The sequence below is a fragment of the Bubalus bubalis genome, chromosome 6 (genome assembly GCF_019923935.1).
Source record: "Bubalus bubalis isolate 160015118507 breed Murrah chromosome 6, NDDB_SH_1, whole genome shotgun sequence".
In the NCBI taxonomy this organism is placed as follows: domain Eukaryota; kingdom Metazoa; phylum Chordata; class Mammalia; order Artiodactyla; family Bovidae; genus Bubalus; species Bubalus bubalis.
Genome location: NC_059162.1, coordinates 13,910,891 through 13,938,796, shown reverse-complemented (window position 1 = coordinate 13,938,796; position 27,906 = coordinate 13,910,891). Strand labels below are relative to the sequence as shown.

Below are 27,906 nucleotides of genomic sequence, written 5' to 3'. Positions count from 1 at the left end.
TCTTGCTACTGGCATGCCATTCAATTTAACCTGGTTCCATTCCAATGGGCAGCTCTTCAAAGGGACACCAGAATGAGGAGAGAAGCAGGGGGACTATTACCTGCAGAGGTCTGGGTCCTGTGATGCGCTGTGGAGGTGGCAGAGGTGGAGGAGGTGGCGGTGGGGGGACCACCGGGGTGACTCGGGGAGCTCCTGCTGGGGCTGGGTCCTGCTGGGGCCCAGAGACACCAACGGATGAAGGCGAAGAGCCCAGGAGGGTGAGAGCAACATAGGCCCCAGCTGGAGGAAGACAAACAGAGGGCTGCTCAAGTGGTGCTGTTTGCAACAGCAGACACTCAGGCACAAAGGAGGCAGTTCTCCCCTCGCCTTCCATTAAGTTTGTAATTCTGCAGGTAAAGTTCTCCTCACGGTTAATGCCCCACCTGTTCTCTAATTCCTGTCCTTCCATCCTGCACCAGCACAAGGCTCCTTTCCTTCCCTTTCCTCAGGCAGAGGCCTCAACCAAAACCCCACCCACAACTACTTGGGAGCTGCCTGCTCAGTCCCTTGTTTCCCAGGACTGGGAGAGGGGAGTGAGTGGTATTTGAGTGAGACCTGGTCTTAGTAGAACATGATCTAAAAGGTAGTGCAAAGATGGGTAGAAAAATAAACGTGTCGGATGAGATATTAATAGCGTCTCCACCTGAAATGACAGGAGGGAACCGTGGCAGTCTATGACGATCAGGCCAAGATTAAAGACTTTAGCCACCTCCCGCGTCTACAGAGGAACCCTGCTGGGTCAACAGGCCTGCTTCCCCCTGTGCCCCCCGTGCATCTGCTCCCCGACTTTCTTTCATTGTCACCTCTTTCCAACTCACATTTGATGAGCTTCACCACCTCCAGGTGTGAGCTATTGGTCACCATGGTGCCATTCACCTGTTGGGGGACAAATGACGTGACTGAGTAATGGCAGTGGAAGACTAGGGGATCGTTTTCCTAGGTCAAAGCCACTTCTTTAGGGAGCCGTTTATCAGGGCTCTTTAGTATAGTAAAACTTGTTATAGATCTTAGTCACAGTCAAGAAGGGCCTACAATACGGAACCCAGCTGTCTTAGTCCCCACTCTCTGTCATGGTATACTACTCATTCTCACGGTACCAGCCTCCTGGTCAGTGGCTGATGACAGGTGCTATGAAAATGCAAGTGTACAGGACAGGCCAAGGAAGTGACCCTGCACTCCCCTTCCCCGTCGGCAGTGGGGGGGGCATCGCCCAGGGAGGGAACTTCACTCACTTTGATGATCCGGTCACCTTCTTTCACACCGGCTTTCATGGCTGCACCTCCTGTGAGGAAGCAGAAGGCCTGGTCAGTGGAGACCCACTACCTTTCCAGAGGTCACTGAGTCTCCACCCATGAACCTGCCAGATCACCTTCCCCCTCAAATCTCTATTCACCTCTGTTAAGTATTTCACGTGCTGGTACGTATCCTATTCTGCTCCAGTGCCACAACTACCTTTGAGCTGGACTGGACTGTCCGAGGTCCCATCTCCTGTTCTTTTCGCCACCTGGCTCAGAAGCAGACTTCTCTGAGCGCCAGGCCACACTGGCGGAAAAGCACGGCCGGACTCCGGGGAGAGCAATGTGTGCTTTATTTGAATGTGTCTGGATATGTTCCAAGGTCAAATAAGAGTTTATTTCTATTATCCAGTGGGAAGAACAAGTTTACTGTATTAAATAACTGTTGAAGTAATTATTAAGAGGAATATGAGAAAAGAATTGTAACAAGAGTTTTCAAATCCTGGTCCCTAAGCCCTGAGAGGTTCATAAAAGACATTGTGGGTATTCCTAGCATTAAGGAAGATAATGATCACTGCTTTATTTTCTGTTAAAAAATGGTTCTGCAGCCACAGCGGTTCTGACCACCATGTATAGTCGTCCCTGGGTAGCCACTGGGGATTAATTCTAGGACCTCCTGCACATGCTCAGTGCCTTACTTAAAACGGCATAGTACAATACCTTCCGGGTTCACATTTGATTGAACTAACTGCAGATGGAAATTTTGAGCCACAGTTGGTTGAATCTAGGGATGTAGAATTCTCAGATTCGAAACTCACGGATATGGAGGGCAAAATGTAGTTTTAAATGAGTTAAGTAGTACTCAGAAAGCACAGGAAACACTTATGCTTCATGAGAAGCATAAAAACTATGATTTTTGTAAATTTACCCCGATGATCATTAAATCCGTAAGTGGCATTCGTCTGATCAAAACAAAACCCCCGCAAAGCGCATCTACATGCTTCCAGTCCAGAAAGAGAAATTACAGTGACGACTGCATTCCAATTTGCTTTTCAGCACTGGGACCCAGACTGCCTGATCCAAAGTGTGCTATTTGTGGGGAAGTACTAGCTTGAAAACTCTCTTTCACACTGTCATCTAGAAATTAAAGGTGGAGGGGAAGAGTGATTTTGCCTGAATGCATGAAACACTAATAACTTGGTGATTAAAAAAAATTTAAACTTTCCAGAGTAAAGGAATTAGAGAAGAAGTTATAGACTTCAGTAAGCATGAGAATCACCAGAAGAATTTGTCAGAAAGCATATTCCTTGGCCCCCTTGTCAGAGGGTGATCCAGTGCTTCGGGACTTGGGCCCTGGAATGAGGATTTCAATCATCCTAAGGGCCTAGGTGATTCTGATGGAGCAGAGCACAGACTGCACTTGGAGAAACAGTGACCTGAGAAGCCTACAATCTGGAAAAGATAATAACAACTGCGTTGTTACTCTTGTGATTTCGATGCCAATCCAAATGAGGTCTCTTCCTCTCTCCTGCCCAAAATACACATTCATACACATATTTTCCAAAACTCATATTTCACTGCAAGCCATCCTTTTGTTCTTTCCTCTCTGAGTCTGACTCTGCTCAGGCCTAAGAGGGGGGTAAAAATTGGAGGAGCCCTGAACTCATAATTCACTGGAGGGGATCCTCATACATTCTGTATCAAAGAGATCACAGAGGCAAAGTACAAGTTACTGGCAGTCCCACTCGCTCTCTCACCCGAGTCCAGGAACCTCGAGAGAATACGGAAGCAAAGAAGTAGTTTCTTTTCAGAGTTCTACCCTAGGATATGAAAAGCAAACCTCCCCCTGATAAAAGTTAACTCCCAAACATAAGGAGTGCTAATTATTTATATCCTCGTATGGCCCACATACCTCATTTTGGTCATGAATTTGAAATTCTCTTTTCACCTTTCACATAAATAAATTCCAAATATTTTTTCCAAAGTTAAGTAAAGCACATATCCTTTCCATTTTGCACTCTACTTAGTAGGAAAGTGCTGGCCAGTTACCTACCCCTTTCCTTGTACTCTTCTTCCTGCCTGGGATGTACCATGCTGCCAGGCCCAATCCCATTTGCTACAATGAGGTTCACTCTTTTTAGAGATATTTGCCTCATATTCTTCGCCACTCCCATCTCCTTCCTGCTCATAGTTTTCAATCTGGGTCACTTAACAACAGTGATTCTACCACCGGACATTACAGAGCTCTGAAATACCTGAAGCTTTTCCATACACAACTGATTTGCTTACAATGTCCTCCCACTCTCTACTCTCTTCCCACCAAACTCCCATCTCGTAAACGTGTTCTCTATGGCCATCTTTCAAACTACTCCTGAAATCCGATTTTCTTCTAAGAAGGCTCCCCAAACTAATGAGAAGGGAGATACTATGCTTCGAACAAACTAGCTCAACACAACCTTCCAAGTACCCCTTCTTCTTGTGTACTGTCCAACATACATCTTTCAGTCATTTATTACTTAGTGTGACATCTGGAACAGAGTGCCTGCCTCAACTGAGAAGGCTGCAGCACAGTAACCATCTGTGCTTGGAGCGAGGTCATGTGAAGGCGGGAAGAAGAAAGTAGGTCTTTGATTTCTCCATGGCATCTTCCAACCTGGGACAAGGAGCTCCCCTGGAGGGCAGTCAGGCACCTGCCTGATGACCTGAGGGCTATTTTGCCTTTTTCACAATTCCAACAGGGAAATCAAGCCCAGAGTGTGAGCCCTAGAAATGCTTAGTATTGTAGAGGCTTCCCCAGATGCGCCCAGGGAAGCAATTCTAGAATGAACCATGCATGCCACAGGACACCCAGGCCTCTAGTAAAGCACATGCAAGTTCTCCAAGTCCTAAGGCACTGTCACATCCACGGTGACTTTCTAAGAACTGTCCACTGCTGGCGAGGGGGACACAACACTCACCAGGCCGCACAGACTGCACCAGAACGACGCGGTCCCCGCTGACTGTGAAGCCGAAGCCATGCTGGTCCTTTTGGATGATGACGCAGCGCTGAACAAGACCTGGCAGGAGGGGCGAAGGACAAGGGGCTTCAGCTGGCCTGTCACTGGGAAGTCAGGGCACACGAGCCAGGGCCAAACAAGCAGAGCCCTAGTGCGGTTCTCCCTCCAGAAAGCCTTTCCGGATTCCCTAGACAGCCTGTCCAAACACACTCTTGCAATGCAAGCCTTTCTCAGCAATCGACAAAACCCTGTCGCCTACTCTGTATTCTACACAAGAAATTCCCTTCTTGAGGTGTGGAGGTGTTTGTCTCTCTTGTGTACGTTTCTCTTTTTAGGCTTGTTTGAGTGGGACTGGACAAAAAAGGGGCCTGGCCAACGCCAGGCTGAAGACTAGTGTCTCAGAGAAGCAACCCCGGGACCGAAGCCTAAGTGACCCTGGAAGTTTTCCATTAAATCACGTTCAGTGAATACAGAAGGTGGGTCACCAGTGTGCGTTGCCTCTGCAGAGATGGATAACTCATGGGGGCAACTGAGGGCTGGCCTGTGCCAAAATGCAGGGAAGGATAAACGACTAGAGAAAACCCCTTCTGCCACAATCACACACAGGACGTAGGGAAAAAGAAAGCCAGGCTGTAACTGCCCGCAGACTCCATCCCTGTGGGCACGTATGAGATCCTGTGCACTGTGGGCGTGTATTAGATACTGTTTTCTGTAATGGAGAAAGCACGAGCTCCAGTTGCTACAACCCCACTGGTTTCAGGTCCTGGTTTTGTCTCTTACAAGTTTGCACACTTGGAAAATTTTTTAACCACTCTGTGTCTCAGCTCCCTCATCTGTAAAAGAGGGATAATAAAATCTACTTTCTACCACTGATAAAAGGACTGAATAAGACAATCGGTAAAAACACATAACACAATGCCTCGTGCACATTATGAGCTCAATATAAAGGCTAAGTCGTCTTGTATCTAGGGTATGCAGATCTGTCTGTCTGGGTGAACACCTCTGTGCCTATGTGTTGATGCCCTGAGAAGGTTACCTGTTGTCTCAGATGTGTCAGAGGGCTGGCGGTGGTGAGAAGGGGACTTGCGTTCAGGTGCTGAATCTCCCAAAGACAGGCTACTTAACCTGGAGAAAGAGTAAGAAAAGCACATCAATGAACTGGGCAGGGAGGGACCACCCTCGTAGCAGAAAGAAGCTCTGTCGACAGGGGCCCTGAGTCTTGGGTAACAAGAGACTGACCCTCTCACTCTGTACCCCGCTCCATCTGGTGGGAGACTGGCCACGTCTGCACCACAGGCAATACCACCTATCTGGAATGCTAGGTGGGCAGAGCAGATATGATCTCTTTAATACCCAGCAAGGCGTCAAGGGAAATAGCCCTGCCTGGAGTCAGGAGACAAAGAGACAACAGCAAGAACAGGGCGTGCACAGACACACGCGTGGTGGGTCTTACCAGGCTGCAATGGGGCTGATGGAACAGAACGGACGCGGCGGAGAAAATGAATGCGAGAAAAAGACAGGAAAAAACAAACAGCTAGTTAGTTTTAGGCAATGATTTGCGAGGAAGAGGAGACTGCAAGCCAAGGATGGGAGGGTCAAAAACACACACAGGCCTGCAGGGCACAGCTGAGGACGGAAGGGGCGGGAGCAGAGACACTCGCCCTCACTCTAGCTTTGGCTCCTCATCCCTCTCCAAAACAAGTGTCTCTAGGAGGATGACCAGGCCTTTAGCTGGGTAACTGGCAACTTCACCTGTTGGATAACTGGCAATTTGAACCCTTTTCTAGAAAGGCGGAGTAGAATGGTCATCACCCAAGCTTCTGAGATTCCATTTATTTTGTGTGTACCACAGAGAACAGAAATCGGGTCTGTTTGATGGTATATTCCAATCCCATTTCTACAGCCAGCTTAGGGCATCCTGCTTAGAAACTATTACAGCCCTAAAATCTCAAAGTACCAGGGGTCACCAAACCAGATCTAATAACAGGGCCTTGCAGGAAAAGGAGAAGCTCAGATCTTTACTATGCCTCTCCTTTTTAGAAAAGTGTCTGAGCTGCCAGTTCCTAATCAATAGTTGCTGCCCCTCCAGAGGGCGTCTCCTAGCCATATCCAGCAAATGACTATGTAAAAGGGTCTTCACGGAGGCCCTTGTGCGGAGGCAAAACAGTGCAAAGAATCTAAGTGTTCGCGGCGGGTGACTGGTTAAATAAACTGCAGGATATCAATATAATGACACAGCCTTCAGTCTATCAAAGAATGAGGGTTCTCTTTATATATGACAAGGAATGGTCTTCAAGAAACATTGTTGATTGAAAAAACATGATGCAGAATTATGTAGATGGTAGGAGAGAAGAAAATGATTTGCTTATATGTTTGTTTACATCTATATATAATACATGCAAAATCTCTCTGGAAGGGTACAAAAGAAACGTATATCCCTGGCTGCCGCTGAGGGAGAAAACTGCCAGGGAAAGGGATGGAGTTGGACTCTTTCGATTATCTTCTCATTTGTTACCGTTTAAACTCTAAGTCATGTGAAAGTATTAACTATTCAACTAATACATACAATACAAGTACGTAACTTTTACATATAAAAGGGGGTGGTTCCTCCCCCCTCACCCTGGCACCCCACTTACCTGGACAGGTGAGACTGCTTTTTACTGGCTGATCTTTGGATCAGAGACAGAAGGACATCAAGGAAGAAGAAAAGCGTGGGGCCCAGGAGAGAGTGACGCAGGAAAAGAGGAAGAAAGGAAAACAAAACAAGACATAAACCAGACAAGACACTGGAGACAGTTGGTTCAAAAGAAAAACCACTAGCAAGCTAAGAAGAACCCAGGGGTGGAAGCTGGCCACAGTACAGTAGATCCAGCTTACTGAACTGCAGATTTGCCTGCACCCTGTTGCTGATTGAAACCTTTCAGAGTTTCACCACTGCACCTGGGAGAAAGGTCACAGATGCAGCAGTGAACAGGGAGTGCTAGTTAGGCAGCCCCTCCACCGTCTCCGCAGCTCCCAGTGCCTATCCTAACTGCAGTGGGAACACCCAGTGCGACCGCTTGTTCGTCTGTCTCTGGGCAGTAAGGTCCATCAGGTCACGGCAGTCTTGTCGGTCAGCACTCCCCACGCCTGGCACGGCAAGCGCGCCGTCCTGTTTGGTCCCCACTCTCCCCTGTTCTCTCACTTGCCGTGGTTTCTGGCTCCTGCGCCTCATGTCATGTGTGGCACACACTGCTCCTTCCTCCTCGATGTTCCTTCTGCTCTACTCCCCATTACTATACCTGTCAACCAGACAAGAAGGCAAACTTCCAGAAGCTACAACTTCTGGCTGTCTTCAAATTATTCTACTCTATCATGCCCCGCCCTGACCTCCACCTCCTCATCCAAGGTAAAGATTCAACTTAGCTTATCATTAAGTAAATGTCCTAGAATCTATGAATGATGGCTAAACTTACTGTGGTAATCGTTTTATTTAATTGTGGCTGCGCGGAGGGGTGGTCTTAGTTGCTGCATGGGGGATCTAGTTCCTGACCAGGGTTGAACCCAGGCCCCCTGAATTTGGAGCATGGAGTCTTAGCCACTAGACCACCAGGGAAGATCCCTGTGGTAATTATTTTGCAATACGTGGGTGTCAAGTCCTTATGCTGTCCATCTTAAAATTAGGTAGTGCTATATATCAATTAGATCTCAATAAAATGGGGGAGAGAAAGTCTTAGAATCCAAACCTCTGTTATTTAATACAATAGCCACTAGCCACACAGATATGTAAATTTAAAACAAAATTTACAGTTCAGTTTCTCAGTTGTACTTCAGCTGGTGGCTACCTTATAGAATAGTGCAGAATAAAACAGTTCCTTCGCTGAAGAAAGTTCTGTTGGACAGTGCTGCTTTAGATACTGCGCTGGCGCTAGGGGTACAAAAGTGAGTGAGACGCAGTCGCTTGCAGGTAATGGATGAGGCAGACATACGGAACTTCAGTGCAAACGCTGAGGGGCAGAGCTACTTCCCGCAGCAGTGAGGGATTCGCAGAATAAACTTTTAAAGGTCTTTTCTTCCAGCTGCTCGTCTGCTGTCTTCGGCCAGATCCATCACATCCCACCACTGGGTTACCCAGAACGGGCCTGAACTCCTCCCTGCTCACTACCTCAGGAGAAAACCCATCCCATCCTAGGACAGCTTGGGCTTCCTCCTTGCCTGGTTCTGCTCGGCTCTGTGAGAGACTGGTTTCCTATGCCCACATTAAAGCTTAGAAGGAACGGTCTGGTAATTTAACCTGGTTTGGTTTTGCATTTGGGCTGGGTTGTGAACTGTTCAACATAACTAAGGGCACTCTAGGCCAAGGTTTATGCACCTGGCTGTAAAGGACTGTTGGGGCAAAGACAAGGATCATTTCAGCAGCCATGGAAAGTTCCTCTCAAAAAAAAAGAGTCACTGCATAGGGCGGAGACAGCGGAGGACGAGGGGGATTACAACATAATTGTAACAGGTGCAGGGTTTTTTCCTCCTCTTTTAGAGCTTAAAGGAAGAATTAGAATTAGAGGAGGAAGAAATGTTTATATCAGCAGATCAAGACTATCATGCAGGTTCCCCCCTTTCTGATGACATTCCCATTAAACTTTAGCAGCAGAGATCAGACTCCAATCAGCCTAAATCCGATGGGAACATAGGAAGCCCAGGAAAGCAGAGAAGTTCCCCCAAATCTGTGGCCCTTTAAATGGCATCACTGAGACAGATCTTCTGATCCAACTTCTCATTAAGCCCCATATTTGTCCAGTCAGTTACAGCGACTGTTAAGACCTTTTACATTTTCCCAGAATTACTCCTTCCTTTTCATTATCATTGCTATCCGTCACTTTAAGACATATGTCCATTGCCTCAAATTACTAAAAAAAAAAAAAAAAAAAGAAGAAGAATAAGAAGGAAAAAACAGCTCTTGTTTTCATTCTCCAGTTCCTCCAGTATTCTACCACAATGGACTAACTTTCCCAAACACTATTTTTTTGGGTCCCCTCAGATCAAGAACCTAGGATTTCCCTTATTACTCTCTATATGATCAGATATGTGTGTCACCTACTATTAAAGGCTTTTCATCAAGTGGATCCAAGCACCCTTTCAAATTCACTCTTATTGTTCACTTTGTCCTGCCTCCATTGGATCTTAGAAGATGCTGCACTCATTCTTGCCTCTGCTGTATCATGGCCTCCATCCCTTCTCTTCACTTCTACCTTTTCAAGGCTCTGGTCAAATGGCCCTGATTCTGTGAAGCCTTCCCTGGCCACTGAAGCTCGCATTTGTTTTACCCCAATATTTTCTGGGAAGAATCTCAAACCTATATATTAAAGTTAAATGAGCAGCATGATGAATACTTACGTACCCTTCATCTAGGTTCACCAATCAACATTTGTCACACTTGCTTTATCTTTTTATGATTATACACTTTTTCCCATTTGAGAGTTGCAGATGTTATGACATTTTACCCCTAACTATGTCAGCATATATCCCCTTGGACCCCTAAAATTCTATATAACCACACTGCCAACAGCACACCCAGTGAGTTTAACTTTGATATAATATTATCTCGTATATAGCCTGTATTCAAATTTCCCTAATTCTTTCATTAATCACCTATGCAGTACAGTTGTTCCCAACTGCCTCAATACAGGATCCAGTCATAGATCTTAGAACTGCATTTATTCATAGCTTTTAGATTCATTTAATCTAGAATATCACACCCTTCCCCCCACCCCAACCTACTTTTCTTGGTCTCTCCTAACACCAACATACAGAAGAGTTCCAGCTGGTTGCCTTATTGAATGACCTGCAATAGATTTGTCTGTCTCTTTAGGATTAGGTTCAAATTAAACATTTTAAAAGAGTGTTAGATAACTGATGTGACACAGCTCACCCATTTCTGGTGAGGATAGGTTTGATGACTTAGGTAAGCTGGTGCTCCTAAGATTTCTCACTGGTAAATCTACATTTTCCCACTTAAATTAGTGGGAAATGGGTGGAGTGCTATTCTGAGACTGTACGACCATCCTGTTGTCCAACAGCTTCCCACAAAACAGCTTTATTACCCACTGATGCTCCCTGGGGACTGCCTGATGCCTCAGTGGGCAAAGAACCTGCCTGCCAACGCAGGGGACACAGGAGACTCGGGTTTGATTCTCGGGTTGGGAAGGTTCCCTGGAGGAGGGCATGGCAACTCACTCCAGTGTATCTTGCCTGAAGAATACCATGGACAGAGGAGCCTGGCGGGCGACAGTCCAAAAGGTCCCCGCCTGAGCCACTTAATGCACTGGTGGCTGCAGAACGGCACTCTGCGAAGCCTGTCGTCCGTCCACAGCTATTAGCCCGCAATCTTGTAAAGAAGGTCGTTTTATCCCTTTTCTGAAACAGTGCTATGAACTCACGAATTTTTTCCCTCCAATGCAAATACATTATAATCCATTACTGCTTTTTTAAAAATGTTAAAGCTGTCTCAATTTGGCTGGTGGGAGCTTCTACAAGCTCCTGTGTCCCTTAAAGTGTCACCATCTGCCTTATTTTCTGGCACAAAAAACAACAACAACAAAAACACTTCAGGCTCACCTTGTATGTTCTCTATGTCAGACTCGGACTCAAACATTTTTTTAAGGAGCCCTGGTTCCTCTTAGTAGGAAATGTGTGTAGAAACAAGCCTGGGTGTGAGGTGCTCATTGTTGTGAAACTGCCACTGCTTCCCAGCCCGTTCAATGGACGGAGCCAGGACACATTAAGAAATTATGGGTTTACAAGGAAATCTTGTTTGACTCCAACATTACAGGGTTCTTTCTCATCTTCCCCAATTCCATATTTTATCTTTCTTTTCCCACAGTGAGAACCTTGTTCACAAACAACAGTAATATATTTATTATAATATAATCATCTGCTCTACTCCATTTACACATCAAAGATTGTTTCCAGAGTTACTATCCCAGTAACACCAGTAACAGCAAACTAGGTAGAGGTTAGACTTTCCTTGCAACTCTTTTTCTCCTTAGGACCTACAAGACCTTCTAGAACTAATACCCAAAAAAGATGTCCTTTTCATTATAGGGGACTGGAATGCAAAAGTAGGAAGTCAAAAAACACCTGGAGTAACAGGCAAATTTGGCCTTGGAATATGGAATGAAGCAGGGCAAAGACTAATAGAGTTTTGCCAAGAAAATGCACTGGTCATAGCAAACCAACAACACAAGAGAAGACTCTACACATAGACATTTCCAGATGGTCAACACTGAAATCAGACTGATTATATTCTTTGCAGCCAAAGATGGAGAAGCTCTATACAGTCGGCAAAAACAAGACCAGGAGCTGACTGTGGCTCAGACCATAAACTCCTTATTACCAAATTCAGAGTTAAATTGAAGAAAGTAGGGAAAAGCACTAGACCATTCAGGTATGACCTAAATCAAATCCCTTATGATTATAGACTGGAAGTGAGAAATAGATTTAAGGGACTAGATCTGATAGATAGAGTGCCTGATGAACTATGGAATGAGGTTTGTGACATTGTACAGGAGACAGGGATCAAGACCATCCCCATGGAAAAGAAATGCAAAAAAGAAAAACGGCTGTCTGGGGAGGCCTTACAAATAGCTGTGAAAAGAAGAGAATCAAAAAGCAAAGGAGAAAAGGAACGATTTAAGCATCTGAATGCAGAGTTCCAAAGAATAGCAAGGAGAGATAAGAAAGGCTTCCTCAGCGATCAATGCAAAGAAATAGAGGAAAACAACAGAATGGGAAAGACTAGAGATCTCTTCAAGAAAATTAGAGATACCAAGGGGACATTTCATGCAAAGATAGGCTCGATAAAGGACAGAAATGGTATGGACCTAACAGAAGCAGAAGATATTAAGAAGAGGTGGCAAGAATACGCAGAAGAACTGTACAAAAAAGATCTTCACAACCCACATAATCACGATGATATGATCACTCATCTACAGCCAGACATCCTGGAACGTGAAGTCAAGTGGGCCTTAGAAAGCATCACTATGAACAAAGCTAGTGGAGGTGATGGAATTCCAGTTGAGCTATTTCAAATCCTGAAAGATGATGCTGTGAAAGTGCTGCACTCAATATGCCAGCAAATTTGGCAAACTCAGCAGTGGCCACAGGACTGGAAAAGGGCAGTTTTCATTCTAATCCCAAAGAAAGGCAATGCCAAAGAATGCTCAAACTACCGCACAATTGCACTCATCTCACACGCTAGTAAAGTAATGCTCAAAATTCTCCAAGCCAGGCTTCAGCAATATGTGAACCGTGAACTTCCTGATGTTCAAGCTGGTTTTAGAAAAGGCAGAGGAACCAGAGATCAAATTGCCAACATCCGCTGGATCATGGAAAAAGCAAGAGAGTTCCACAAAAACATCTATTTCTGCTTTATTGACTATGCCAAAGCCTTTGTGTGGATCACAATAAACTGTGGAAAATTCTGAAAGAGATGGGAATACCAGACCACCTGACCTGCCTCTTGAGAAACCTGTATGCAGGTCAGGAAGCAACAGTTAGAACTGGACATGGAACAACAGACTGGTTCCAAATAGGAAAAGGAGTATGTCAAGGCTGTATATTATCACCCTGCTTGTTTAACATATGCAGAGTACATCATGAGAAACGCTGGACTAGAAGAAACTCAAGCTGGAATCAAGATTGCTGGGAAAAATATCAATAACCTCAGATATACAGATGACACCACCCTTATGGCAGAAAGTGAAAAGGAACTCAAAAGCCTCTTGATGAAAGTGAAAGTGGAGAGTGAAAAAGTTGGCTTAAAGCTCAACATTCAGAAAACGAAGATCATGGCATCTGGTCTCATCACTTCATGGGAAATAGATGGGGAAACAGTGGAAACAGTGTCCAACTTTACTTTTTTGGGCTCCAAAATCACTGCCGATGGTGACTGCAGCCATGAAATTAAGACACTTACTCCTTGGAAGGAAAGTTATGTCCAACCTAGATAGCATATTCAAAAGCAGAGACATTACTTTGCCAACAAAGGTTCGTCTAGTCAAGACTATGGTTTTTCCTGTGGTCATGTGTGGATGTGAGAGTTGGACTGTGAAGAAGGCTGAGCGCCAAAGAATTGATGCTTTTGAACTGTGGTGTTGGAGAAGACTCTTGAGAGTCCCTTGGACTGCAAGGAGATTCAACCAGTCCATTCTGAAGGAGATCAGCCCTGGGATTTCTTTGGAGGGAATGATGCTGAAGCTGAAACTCCAGTACTTTGGCCACCTGATGCGAAGAGTTGACTCATTGGAAAAGACTCTGATGCTGGGAGGGATTGGGGGCAGGAGGAGAAGGGGATGACAGAGGATGAGATGGCTGGATGGCATCACTGACTTGATGGACGTGAGTCTGAGTGAACTCTGGGAGTTGGTGATGGACAGGGAGGCCTGGCGTGCTGCGATTCATGGGGTTGCGAAGAGTCGGACATGACTGAGCGACTGAACTGAACTGAACTGAACTGACTGAACTATTTGTGAAAGTCACTTTGGATGAATTTTTTATGCTATCAATTTGAGATACATTTAGGTTTCGTTCTTTTTTCTTTTTTTGCTGTGCTGTGTAGCATGCAGGATGTTAGTTCCCTGAACAAGGCTCCAAACTGCATCCCCTGCAGGGTAAGCATGGAGTCCTAACCACTGTACTGCCGGGGAAGTCCTTAGGTTTCTGTTTATACCTGTACTTAACTTTAGGGTTTGCTCTTTCAGGGTTATTTATTTTTTAAATCTGTCAAACATTTACATGGTTGAAAACTCAAATGCAATTTAAAAGGTACATTCAGCAGTGTCCTTGTCCCTCCATCTCACTCCTCCCCAGGTAACCACTTCCATTTGTTTTTGGTTTTCTGTGTTTCTTCTTGTAAAAACTAAACGAACACATATAAATATTCTTATTTTCCTGTCTTGTTTCCACAACAGGTAGTATCCTACACTTTTTACACTTTGCTTTTTTCATTTAACAGACCTTCAAAGAAACTCCCTATCCCAGAAATCTTCCATTTCCTCATCCTTTTCTTTACAACGCAACCCACATTGTGACACAAATGTTCCTCCCTGCTCCCGAGCATCTGGTGTGTCAGCCCTGCCAGAGGGCAAAGGTTACAGGGTGTTCTTCCCAGTATGCTCCCCAGCACCAGACACAGGACAGGTGCTCTGTAAAAATAAGGAGAAACAGCCTCCTCATCCGAGCTTAGAGGGTGTGTGATGAAGAAGAAAAGGGCTGGTGATCTTCCAGACAGCAAAGCTGAAGGGCGGTGACCAGCCCACATATCATTCTGCTGGCCTATGGTATTTGTGTGTGGATGTGTGTGTGTGTGTGTTCAAGGGATTAGATGTGCTAGACAGAATGCCTGAAGAACTATGGATGTGTGTGTGTGTGTATTCGAGGGACTGATTAGATGTGGTAGACAGAATGCCTGAAGAACTATGGATGTGTGTGTGTGTGTGTGTGTGTGTGTGTGTGTGTGTGTATTCGAGGGACTGATTAGATGTGGTAGACAGAGTGCCTGAAGAACTATGGATGGAGGTTCGTAACACTGTACAGTAGGCAGTGACCAAAACCATCCCAAAGAAAAAGAAATGCAAGAAGGCAAAGTGGTTGTCTGAGAAGACTTTTACAAATAGCTGAGGAAAGAGGAGAAGTGTAAAAAAAGATCTTAATGACCTGGATAACCATGATGGTATGATCACTCACCTAGCACCAAACATCCTGGAGTGCAAAGTCAAGTGAGCCTTAGGAAGCATCACTACGAACAAAGCTGGTGGAGGTGACAGAATTACAGCTGAGCTATTTCAAATCCTAAATGATGATGCTGTTAAAGTGCTGCACTCAATATGCCAACAAATTTAGAAAATTCAGCAGTAGCCACTAGGCTTCTTTGGTGACTTAGCTGTAAAGAATTCTCCTGCAATGCAGGAGACACGAGCTCGCTCCCTGGGTTGTAAAGATCCCCTGGAGAAGGAAATGGCAACCCATTCCAGTATTCTTGCCTGGGAAATATCACGGACTGAGGGGCCTGGTGGGCTCCAGTCCAATGGGTTGCAAGAGTCAAACTACCACCACCACAGCAGTGGCCACAGGACTGCAAAATGTGTTTTCATTTCAATCCCAAAGAAGGGCAATGGCAAAGAATGTTTAAACTATCATACAATTGTGCTCATTTCACATATTAGCAAGGTTAGCAAGGTTATGCTTAAAATCCTTCAAGCTAGGCTTCACCAATATGTGGACTAAGAACTTACAGATGTGCACTTTGGGCTTTGAGGGGGCGGAGGAACCAGAGAACAAACTGCCAACACTTGCTGGATCATGGAGAAAGCAAAGGAGTTCCAGAAAAGCATCTACTTCTGCTTCATTGACTGCTAAAGCCTTTGACTCTGTGGATCCCGATAAACTGGAAAATTCTTAAAGAGATGGGAGTACTAGACCACCTTTCGTAACTCTTGAGAAACCTGTACAAGGATCAAGAAGCAACAGGTAGAACCAGACATGGATCAACTGACTGGTTCAAAATTGGGAAAGGGGTACGACAAGGCTGAATATTGTCAGCTTGGTTATTTAACTTCCATTCAGAGAACATCATGTGACGTCACCGGGCTGGATGACTCACAAGGTGGAATCCAGGTTGCCGGGAGAAGTATCAACAACCTCAGATATGCAGATGATACCACTACAATGGCAGAAAATGACGAGGAACTAAAAAACCTCTTGATGAGGATGAAAGAGGAGAGTGAAAAAGCTGGCTTGAAATTCAACACTGAAAAAAACTTAAGATCATGGCATCCAGTTCCATCACTTCATGGCAAATAGAAGGGGAAAAAGTGGAAGCAGTGACAGATTTTCTTTTCTTGGGCTCGAAAATCACTGTGGACTGTGACACAGCCAGGAAATTAAAAGACACTTGCTCCTTGGAAGGAAAACTATGATAAACCTAAATAGCATATTAGAAAGCAGAGATGTCACTTTGCAGACCAAGGTCCATATAGTCAAAGCTATGGTTTTCCCAGCAGTCATATATGGATGGGAGAGCTAGTACATAAAGAAGGCTGAGCACCGAAAAATGGATGCTTTCCAATTAAGACTCTTGAGAGTTCTTTGGACTGCAAGAAGTCAAATCAATCAATACTAAAGGAAATCAACCCTGAATATTCATTGGAAGGACTGATGCTGAAGCTTCAATACTCTGGCCACTTGATGCGAAGAGCCGACTCACTAGAAAAGACCCTGATGACTGGGAAATAGTGAAGGCAAAAGGAGAAGCCGTCGACAGAGGATGAATGAGATGGTTAGAGAGCATCACCGACTCAATGGACATAAATCTGAGCAAATTCCGTAAAATTGTGGAAGACAGGGGAGACTGGCATGCTACAGTCCACTCGGTCAAAAAGAATCAAATGTGACTTAATGACTGAACTATATATATATGTTTAAAATTAATTGCTAAAAACTTTAAAAATCAGGCAATTTCATTTTTAAAAATACAGGTTTCTGTTTTTTCTTGAAAAGGCCGAAGTTCTGGCACTACTGGGTCTTGAGTCTCACGCAGTGACAACTGGCTGCGTGGCACCACCCCCTTCCAATGGAAGACTGCTGGTCTCTTCATCCTCATCCCCATCCCACCGCAAATGTGAGAACGAGCACAGGGCTGAGAATATCCCTGTTCTGTGATAATAATTAAGTTCTTATTACCTACCAGGTACTGTGCTAAACATCTGACAAACATTACCTTATTTAATAACCATAAAAAGCCTGGTGAGGCAGGTAGCATGTCTCCATTCTCAGATGAATGAGCAGGGAGCTTAAGTAAGCAAAGATGAAATGTGCATGAAGTTGATCTGACTGCAAGGTCTGTGTTCCTAAACAAAAAGCTATGCCCATATGCAGATCCAATTGGTCTTTACTGGGCTTTATTTTCCTTTTTACATGCACACGTGCATACCATGTATAAACATACATATATACACCTCACATGTGCAGATGAATATGTGTGACAAGATATATACATGAGATATAGATACATAACACATACATAAATATATGTATATAAAGGTATAACACATGACAGATATAAAGGGCACACTATACACAGGCTGACCTAGGTGTTTTCAGTTTGGGGCAAAGTAATCTTCTTGAATCCCTGCCCAGAGTGAGGAACAGTAAACCAGGAAAGAGTTACCCTGCCAGGACCTTAGTTCTAAATAAAGTCCACACTCTCTGAACCCTGACCTGGTCTTACTGGTCTGGCTTCCCTTATCTGCCAGGGTGGAGCTTTAGGCAGCTTCCTGGCACCCTAACTTTCTAAGGATTCTGCCTCTGGGTAGAATTTTCCCTATGGTCTGAGACTGGAAACACAGCACATGCCTATAGGACAGAAAAAAGGCCAGTTTGCAGACAACCCTTGCTGACAGAACACGACACAAATGCTCACTAACAGCTTATATAACCGAAGACATTTAGAGGTAGAAAAGGGTACAGATCAAATAAAAGCAGCGGTTTCAATCAGAACCAGAGTGCAAAGTTAAGACTTTAAATGATATTGCAAAAAAGGCTGGGCTTGGAAATCAGGGAAGTTCAGGTGCTAATTCCAATCCGGTCTCTAAGTCACTGTGGGCCACCACCCGCTTGACTTCCTCACATGTCAATTCTTCTGTAAAAGTGGAGGGCAGAAAAATGGAGTGGGAGAGTCTGGCAATGTAGCCAGAGAAGGCTCACATCTCAAGTGGATCATTAACTAGCTGATGAGCAGCATATGAATTACGTGAGGCTTCAACCCTAGGAATTCAACTCAGCAGGTCTGTGGTGTGAATACTATTTCTATTTCAAGTGATTCCTTATTCAGAGGACCATAACTTCAAGGAACTCTCAAAACAAGTCCCTTAACTTCTGAGTCTATTCCTTGTTCCCTGTCCTTCGTTCCCTATTCGTTGTTCCCTGTCCTTCACCATTCTCAGAGTTTGCTCAAACTCATGTCCACTGAGTCAGTGATGCCATCCAACCTTCTCATTCTCTGTCAGTCCCTTCTCCTTTGGCCTTCAATCTTTCCCACCATCAGTGTCTTTTCCCATGAGGAGGCTCTTCGAATCAGGTGGCCAAAGTATTGGAGCTTCAGTATCAGTCCTTCCAACGAATATTCAGGGTTGACTTCCCCATGGACAGAGGAGCCTGGTGGGCTACAGTCCATGGGATCACAAAGAGTCGGATACAACTGAGTGACTGAGTGCACACACACACTCATTGTACCAGGCTCTCTGTTTTCTCTATTAGGTCTTAAACCCCTTGAGAAGAAGGACGGCTTTTTATTCAACCTTGTATCACCAGCCAAGGTCCAGCACAGTGTCCTGGAGGACACATGATCCAAAATGTGTGCTTAAGGAATGTACACGTCCTTTCTTTCTCCCAGGGCTGAGGTGAGGATCAAAGATGTAATGTTGGTTAAGTTTTTGGAAATGCAAAGTCCTCTGCAAACAGTCCTATTGCGTTTTCTGCCCAGATCCAGCTTGGGTGACCTACACTCAATGTGTCAGAGGTCAGGGGAACAGGACAAGAGTGAGTGAGTGAACAACACGTGGAGAAGCGGGAATGACTCCTGATGTGTTCTGATTCTAGGCAGGGCCAGGAAAGCTCTCCTTTCCACTTTTAGAAGGATTCTTGGAGAACAAGAGATCTGGGGACATGTTCAGTAATCAGAGCAGATCACTTGGTAGACAGTGTGTGTGGAGGAGGGAGACAGAGAACTGGGGTGTGATAGGGCTGGCTAGCTTGGTTCCCCATTTCAGACTTAGCATGCGGCCCGTGTGGTAAGGTCTGCAAAGCATAGCCTGAGGGGTAAAACTACAGGCTCCAGCTTCAATTTAGCCTTTTCCTGGCTGTGTAGCTTCAGGCAAGTCACCCGACCTTCCACGCCTCAGTTTTTCAATAACAAATGTGGATAATGACACTTTCCTCAAACGGTGACTGGGAGGACCAAATCCCTGTTACCAATCCCTTGAAGCTAAGCTAAAATGTTCACACTGAAATCAATCTCCCCAGCCTAAGCTGAACCCTGGCTCCTGGGCAAATGGTTTCTCCTCAGGAGACAGGGCCACACAGTTGCTCCAGCCAGAAACCTGAGCTATCTCTGCTGCTGCTGCTGCTAAGTCGCTTCAGTCATGTCTGACTCTGTGCGACCCCACAGATGGCAGCCCACCAGGCCCCTCTGTCCCTGGGATTCTCCAGGCAAGAACACTGGAGTGGGTTGCCATTTCCTCCTCCAACGCATGAAAGTGAAAAGTGAAAGTGAAGTCGCTCAGTCGTGTCGACTCTTAGCGACCCCATGGACTGCAGCCTACCAGGCTCCTCTGTCCATGGGATTTTCCAGGCAAGAGTACTGGAGTGGGTTGCCATTGCCTTCTCCGGAGTTATCTCTGACATTCCCTCAAATCTAATCAACCATAAAGTCCTACTGATATTACCTACCATTATTTTTGGAATCCACCTACTTTTGCTCCTTCCTGACAGATGCCAGGCTTCCCTGGTGGCTCAGACAGAAAAGAATCTGCCTGCAATGTGGGAGACTTGGGTTCAATCTCTGGGCCAGGAAGATCCCCTGGAGAAGGAAGTGGCAACCCACTTCAGTATTCTTGTCTGGAGAATTCCATGGACAGAGGATCTTGGGGGGCTACAGTCTATGGGGTCACAAAGAGGCACACACAACTGAGTGACTAACACTTCCCTTCTTCACCATTATTTTTGGAATCCACCTATTTCTGCCCCTTCCTGACACTGGTCTCCTCACATCTCCTCCAGCCTCCACTCCTCTCGAAGCCAACCATTCTTTATACATGCTGGGAGGGGTTTCTTCAAAGGATACTTTAGAATGCCTGTCTCCCTTCAGTGGTCTCCCACTGTCCTTGTATGACGCTCCAAGCCCGCAGCATGGGCCTGGCAGGTCCTCCTCTCCGGTCACTCAGCACCCCGACCCACACCCGCCTTCCTTACTATATTCCAAACCCAGGGGCCTCCTCACCCACCTCGGCCGGGCTAGCTCACACTTTCTTCACGGTTCTCTGTAAACAAATGTTTCCTTTCAGTGAAGTCTTCTCTGATATTCAATAAGCTGAATCTCTCCCAAAATTTCCTGTTGCAATGCCTAACTCAATAGTAACTAGTTATTTGGGTGTTTTCCTGATTGTTTAATACCTACTTTCCTCATTTAATGATAAGCTTCACTGTCTCTTATTCTCTAGAGCACACAGCAGCTTCAGAACACAGTACATAGTAGACATTTAATAATACTTGTTGAAGGATGAAGCCAGACAATACATGCAAAGGAATCTTCTAGATATCAAAATATTGTAAACATACACACCTCATCAAAAGGAAGGGCTCGGAGTAACCTCATAACACATGTTAGTTTCATAGTTTCAAAACAAAGCTAAATGAAGTAGGAAGGGGTCAGCCACTCTACGGACTTACAGCAGGGAGTGATATCAACCTGGCTGTAAGAACTGGTTATGCTCCCAAAGGCTTCCATTCCCCCAGATTTCCAGAATTCAACTTTGGACACAGGCAGTGAAGCATCCAGCAAACAAGAAAATGCATGTTATGTATCCCTCTGTTCATTGCAGCATTATTTACAACAGCTAGAACATGGAAGCCACCTAGATGTCCATTGACAGATGAATGGATAAAGAAACTGTGGTACATATACACAGTGGAATATTACTCAGCCATAAAAAGGAATGCGTTTGAGTCAGTTCTAATGAGGTGGATGAACCTAGAACCTATTATACAGATTGAAGTGAGTCAGAAAGAGAACGATAAATACTGTATTCTAACACATATATACAGAATCTAGAAAAATGGTACTGCAAATTTTATTTACAGGGAAACAATGGAAAAACAGACATAGAGAATAGACTTATGGACATGGGGAGAGGGGAGGAGAGGGCGAGATGTATGGAGAGAGTAACATGGAAACTTACATTACCATATGTAAAATAGATAGCCAAAGGGAATTTGCTGTATGTCTCAGGAAACTCAAATAGGGGCTCGGTTATCAACCTAGAGGGGAGGGAGATGGGAGGGAGGTTCAAAAGGGAGGGGACATATGTATAACCTGTGGCTGATTCATGTTGAGGTTTAACAGAAAACAGCAAAATTCTGTAAAGCAATTATCCTTCAGTGAAAAATATATCAATTAAAAAAAAAAAGAAAAAGAAAATGCATGTTAACATTGGTATTGGTGACTACAAAGCAGACGTGGTTGAGGGGATGGCCAAAGGAGGACTCAGAAAGGAGACAGGCTTTAACCAGAATCTGGAGGGGGAGGCGGGAGGAGAGGCAGAACTCCGGTGGGAAGCTGTGCTGTGCAAGGTCATGATGCTAGGGGAGGAAACGGCGAAAAGCTGAGGCACACAAGGAGGCTGAGAACACAGCATATCTGGTGAGCCTGTCAATGCACCACAGGAGGAGAAGAGCGGGAAGGGCCAGACAAGAGGCATGAGCAAGAGAGAAAATGGAAAAGACACGGGTTCTCATCCTGGTTCTACCACTGAAGAGCTGGTGGACCTTAGGAAACCCTATCAAGCTCTCCTAGTCTTAGCTTCTCCACCTGAAAAATGTGGACAACTCATGTGCCTTGCTCTACCTATCTCACAGAGCTGCTGTGAGAATTCAATGAGATAAGGTGGCTCGAGTGGTAAAAAACCTGCCTGCCAAGGCAGGAGACATAAGAGATGCAAGTTCAATCCCTGGGTCAAGAAGATCCCCTGGAGAAGGGCATGGCAACCCACTCCAGTATTCTTGCCTGGGGAATCCCCATGGACAGAGGAGCCCAGCGGGCTACAGTGCAAAGGGTCGCAGAGTCGGACACAACTGAAGCAACTTTGCATGCGGCACCCAAGGAGTATCAAAGGCTTTGGAAACTAAAACAACACACTCATGTTAGGAAGCATAAGGGCACAGGAAAAGGTTAGGGCCAGTTATGGATTTTATTCTTTACAGAGGGGAGCTGCTGAGGGCTTTCTACAAGGACTAACAGGGTAAGATCTAGCCTCTAAAAAGTCAGGTCTGACTGCAGGGACTAGAGAGGATGAGAAGCGGGAAGGCTGGAGGCCCAGAGCCTGGATGGGCCAGACACAGTGTGCACCTGAATGGGAGCCCAGCTGCTGCAATTCAATAGCAAAGGCAGGAGACAGACCACTGAGAACGGGCTGCCGGCAGTGGACCTCAGGAGTACCTTCTTATATTGACTGCATGTCGAAATAACATCTTTTGAATATATTGAGTTAAATGAAATCCACATTAAAATGAACTCACCAGTTTCTCTCTACTGCTTTTTAGGCAGCTCCTAGAAAATCTTCAATGACACAAGCGCTTGCACGCTATTCCTACTGGACGGCGCTGGCCCAGCCTCGCCACACTGCCGTCTCCCCCGCGGAGGGCCTCCCATCCCTCAGACCGCTCAAAGGGAACCAGCAGCCTGCCCAAACTTCTCTGTCCCTCACAGCGCACGGCCCAGCTTTCTGCCTAAGCACTGTGTACACTGTGCTGTTCTTTCCCCGTGTGTGCTGGGCTGTGAGCCCCTGAGGGCACACCACAGCGTCTCTGGAGCCCCCGGGAGGAAGCAGAGGGCCCCACTCGGGGGGTGGCCATGGGCAGTGCTGAGCAGAGAACAGTGCCACACGACCCTGGCTGGGCACCCTTCTCTTCACTCAGAACCCAACACCCCACTAGCCTTCCAGGCCCTCCCAGCACAGGTATATGCACACAGCTCATGTCTCTAATTTGTCACATATCCTTCAGAGAAAGCGCAGTGCTGGGTTATGCCCAGGAATTCAAACTGACACTGAGGAGCAGTGTGGGGGGAGTGCGGAGTTAAACAAGAGTGTGTATGTGACCTGGCTGTTGCTGATCACTTGTGTGGCCGAGGGAAAATTACTTCCTGTGAAACTCAGTTTTCTCATCTACAAAATGGGAATACTAGCTACTCATCCTGCAGGGCTGCTGTAAGAACCGGTGTCGTGTATGTGAAGTCTCGAGCACAATGCCTGGCACACAGCAATGTGCAGAAAGTGATCGCTATTCTTGTCATTTGTAAGACCCTAAGTCAAACATAATTAGTAAGTTACTATCATCATATCCTGAGACTTAACACAAAACAGATTTTGAGTTATCTAATTTAGGGGCAACCATCTCACAGATCTTCTCTGAAGCAAAGGACCTACCACTATTTTACTTAGTTCACATTCATTTGCTCTTGTCTACGTATCCTTCAAACGTTACTTCTGATGAAAATAATGTGTTTCAGGACAGAAAGAGAAACCCCAGGAGACCCGGATCCCAGCGCCAATGCTGCCATTCACTAGCTGTGAAACTCCAGATAAGAACCAAAACAAGCCTCTGGAAGGCCCAGCGTGTGCACGCGCTTGGGGCCGGGGCCCAAGCAAAGACGCAGTGATACTGCCACAGTAGCCGGGAGGGAGCAGGCAAGGTACTGAGAAGGCAGGCCTGACCGTCTAGACATGTGAGTTCTAGATCAGATCTGCCCTATTTTTTTTTTTGTTTACCCTTGAAAAATGAGAAGAAAATTATATAGAATAAGCACCTAATACGTTACAGGTATTCATTTAATCCTCACAATAACCCGGTGAGGTAGACATTGTTATTTTTCTTAACAGATGAGAAAATGAGATTCAGAGAAGTTAAACCGTTTGAAAGACACACAGGTATTAAATGGTAGAGGGAGGATGCAAGCCTAAGCTGGCCTGATCAGTGTCTTGCAACGAAGGGGCTGGACCACAGCACCTCTCGTCCTTTCTTGCACTAACATTATCTAATTCTTTATCTCTCACGGTGCTTTTCTGGCATATCAGGTCTTTGTAGCAGAGGCGGCTCAGGGAGAACTAAATTCATCTGACTGGGAAAAAATAGTAGACACCCTCACCGGCAATCATCCTGAAGCACTCCAGGAACTGTACTGGTAAGGCCCACAAGATGGCTAAGAATATTTTTTATTGGTTTCCCAATTTTAACAAAAGCAAAGGAATAAAAAGCAAAGCCTAGAATTCACAAGATAAAGAGTAAGCATCTGTCATGAGGCTCAAGGCTTAGGAGGGTGGAGTGGAAAAGAGGGATGAAGTTTCTTCCTCACCTACATCACGCCCACTGTGTGACAGTGGACAAGCCACATGACATCTCTGAGGTTCAGCTCTCACACAGATAAAATGGGAAGACCACGCTCTGCACTTCTCACAGGGAACTGTGATAACTAAATTATTTGTAAACCAAAAATCACTGTACAGGTATATCTCGCTTTACCTAAAATTTTCCTAGAAAGATAAGCAAATGTGTTCTGAATGAAGGTGATGATAATACTTTCAAAACAAACTTTCAAAAGACTGGGTTTTCTTAAAGCAAGGGATACCTTGCTTTATACATCATAAAAACAGAATTGTTATTTGAGTCAATTTTTTTATTGTTGGCATAAAAAGGACAAACCATAAAACAAATAACCCAGAATAACAGCCAATCCAAGAAGTCTCCATTTTGCTTAATTTTTTTTTGGCCGTTTGTCTCAGAAGATTCACCTTTGTGATTTACTTTGTTAAGGTGGGCTTTAAACTAGTGGTTTCACGTTCCTGAGTTCAAAACACAATTGATAGGAAAGTACTTGGTGGCAGAAGAAAGTTAGTCTTTGATTTTCAAACTGCTGAGGTCAAAAAATGAGTAACTAGAAAGGCCACCTGAATTGACAGTAGAGCATGTGCTCTTCTTTGCAATCCCCTCCTTCCTCAAGGAGGTGGGTGTCCTTTTCTTCCACTGAGGTACTGCAGGAAGATGCAGACCTGGTCACCGCATCTAAGCTACCAACTGTAATGGGGGGAGAGGACCCAGAACATCACAGAACATCACCTCCACATTCTTAGCTAGTGACGTCAGGAAGACAGAGGGTGGGTGGGGGAGGTTCCTCTCCAGCCTGCAACAGGCTCCCTACAAATTCCTGTTCCTCCTTCTAAAAACTGCCCGGAAACTCCCCTCCTTCCAGAATCTTTTCCTCAACTAACTCTTGAATGATGACCATTCCTATTCTTTGCATCCTGCTAGCCCTTAAGCATTTGACTTGCGCTATAAACACACAAGAGTCCCTTGAACAGCAAGGAGATCAAACCAGTCAATCCTAAAGGAAATCAACCCTGAATATTCATTGAAAGGACTGATGCTGAAGCTGAAATTCCAATACCTGGCCATTTGATGCAAAGAGTTAGCTCATTACAAAAGACCCTGATGCTGGGGAAGACTCAGGGCAAGAGAAGAGGGCGACATAGGTAAGATGGCTGGATGGCATCACCGATTCAATGGATATGAACCCTGGCAAACTCCAAGAGACGGTGAAGAATTGGACACAACTTGGCAACTGAACGACAACAACATAAACATAGAGATCCTTGCCTCCACACGACTTTAAAAGGGAACTCAAGTATTCTGTGTTTTTCTCTAATAAAATACTTGTTATCAAAGAAGGACTCATTGTCTTTTTTAGCACTTCATCTCCAGTCACCTGTCCTGGACCCCTCAATCAATAACCTGAGCTCTACAAAGGATGCTTTACAGACATAGCTGGTTAGGAAGCTGACAGAAAGCCAGCCAGAGAAACGTTGAGTCAACCTCCCCAGTAGCCAGACCCCATGTCGCTCTCCACACTGTTTCACTGCCAAGTGATCCACTTTGGACCTCTCTGACCCTTACTCCCTCCCATCATATGACTGATGAGACTGGGATGGCTGGACAAGCCACTGGTATTAAAACATAAACTTGGCCTAAGACAACTCCAAGCAACCAACTCAGGCATATGCCTGCCTAATAGGCAGGGTGGGCAGGCCACAAACCAAAGGAACCCTCTCCTGGCTCTGCCCAGCTGGATGGGCACTTCTCAAGTCTGCAGGTCTAGCTCGTACATGTCAAGAGAGGAAACCAGCCGCTGTCTTTTCTGTTGAGGGGAGATGCCAGACCATTTTGTGGGAAGACACGGCCTTTTCTCTTTTATTTATTTATTTAGCTGCACTGGGTCTTAGCTGAGGCATGCCGAATCTTTAGTTGTGCCATGCAAACTTCTTAGTTGCAGCATATGGGATCCAGTTCTCCAACCAGGGATCAGACCCTGGACCCTCTGGACTGGGAGCACGAAGTCTTAGCCATTGGACCACCAACAAAGTCCCCAAGACAAGGGTTTTTAGAGCAAGGGCTGCTACCACTTCTAGTAAGTGCTGTCTCTTATACCCCTTCCTACAGAATGAAATCTTTCCTCCTGGGGTGGGGGTGGGGGCTGCACAACTGTGAAAGATATACTAAGAAAACAAGAACTACTGGGAATTCCCTGGCAGTCCAGTGGCAGTACTGTGTGCGTCCACTGCCGGGGGCCTGGGTTTGATCCCTGGTCAGGGAACTAAGATCCTGTAAGCCACGCAGCTCGGCCAAAACACCACCACACCAGAAGCAAAAATAGCTGGCGCTGGGAGCTGGAACTGTAACCCCCTCTGCAGGTAAGCAGAAACGCTGAGCATCTGCTCTGTGCAGCTACATTTTAGAGCATGTAATTTGACTCAGTTTACTATCAGGCAGTGTAAGGTATTTTAAATAAAATGTCCTGAGGGTTTGAACCTTTGGATTATAATCCTAGTTCTAAGCCTTAGTTTCCTTTTAAGCAAAGAATGTGGCAGTATGTGTGTGCACGTGTAGAGGGGAGGGATGGAGAAAGGAATGGATGAACCAGATGGTTCCTGCAGCTCCTTTCCGGGGACTAGAAAGCACACTCTTATTCTATCCAAGCACAAATCATATTATAATGAGGGTTTATTATATCAACAAGGGACCACCTCGAGCAGCGGCAGTAACAGTATTTCAACTTGGAAACTGCCAGTCTCCAAAACATAATCTTTAGGAATCCAACCTGGATTGATGAAGAGAGAAACAAGGCAACTAAGCGCTTGCATTGACCTTATCCAGACACATAGTATATACTCAACAAAACTGTGTTGAATGGTGAATGATTGACCTTGCAGTTCTAACTGGTAACAAACTCCAGTGCCCCAGTACTCTTGCCTCTGGTCCAGTTTTCCATGGCTGAAGTCAAGTACTACCTTCTCTAGGAAGCTTTCTTATTAATAATGCTATTTCTCCAATGACCTTTTTCGTTACTAAATTCATTTCTGCTGCATTTTGAGTCCATACTCAATGACTTAGTGCTTGACTGTTTTCAGATTCTTTCATCCATATTCGTCATGTCTCCCTCCAAATAGATAATAAACTTAAGAGCAGAAATCCTGTTACATTCTTTGTTGACAGAGCCCACAATATCTAGCATGTACTAAGCATGTACTTAGCAAATACTGTGAAGTAACTGACTGATCTTCAGTGACGGCTGCAATGATGACAGCAGCATGTTTCTCAATGGCGCCCACTCCAGTGCTCTTGCCTGGAGAACCCCAGGGACGGGGGGGCCTGGTGGGCTGCCGTCTATGGGGTCTCACAGAGTCGGACACGACTGAGAGACTTCACTTTCACCTTTCACTTTCATGCATTGGAGAAGGAAATGGCAACCCACTCCAGTGTTCTTGCCTGGAGAATCCCAG

General features: G+C 45.4%; 1 protein-coding gene across 10 annotated transcripts in view; it reads right to left on the bottom strand.

The window, feature by feature from the left end:
* The window catches only part of ARHGEF11 (Rho guanine nucleotide exchange factor 11), a 117,841-nt gene that overhangs the window by 42,230 nt on the left and 47,705 nt on the right, over positions 1–27,906 (bottom strand). For 9 of the 10 annotated variants that reach the window (XM_044944200.2, XM_044944193.2, XM_044944195.2 and 6 more), the window contains exons 2-8: positions 6,907–6,939; positions 5,724–5,738; positions 5,307–5,395; positions 4,232–4,330; positions 1,272–1,321; positions 858–915; positions 101–279 (exon numbers count right to left, since the gene is read on the bottom strand). In XM_044944200.2, coding sequence (XP_044800135.2) covers positions 101–279; positions 858–915; positions 1,272–1,321; positions 4,232–4,330; positions 5,307–5,395; positions 5,724–5,738; positions 6,907–6,939 — 523 coding nt within the window. The remainder of the gene's footprint in view (positions 1–100; positions 280–857; positions 916–1,271; positions 1,322–4,231; positions 4,331–5,306; positions 5,396–5,723; positions 5,739–6,906; positions 6,940–27,906) is intronic. The other variant, XM_044944197.2, reaches the window with a different exon arrangement.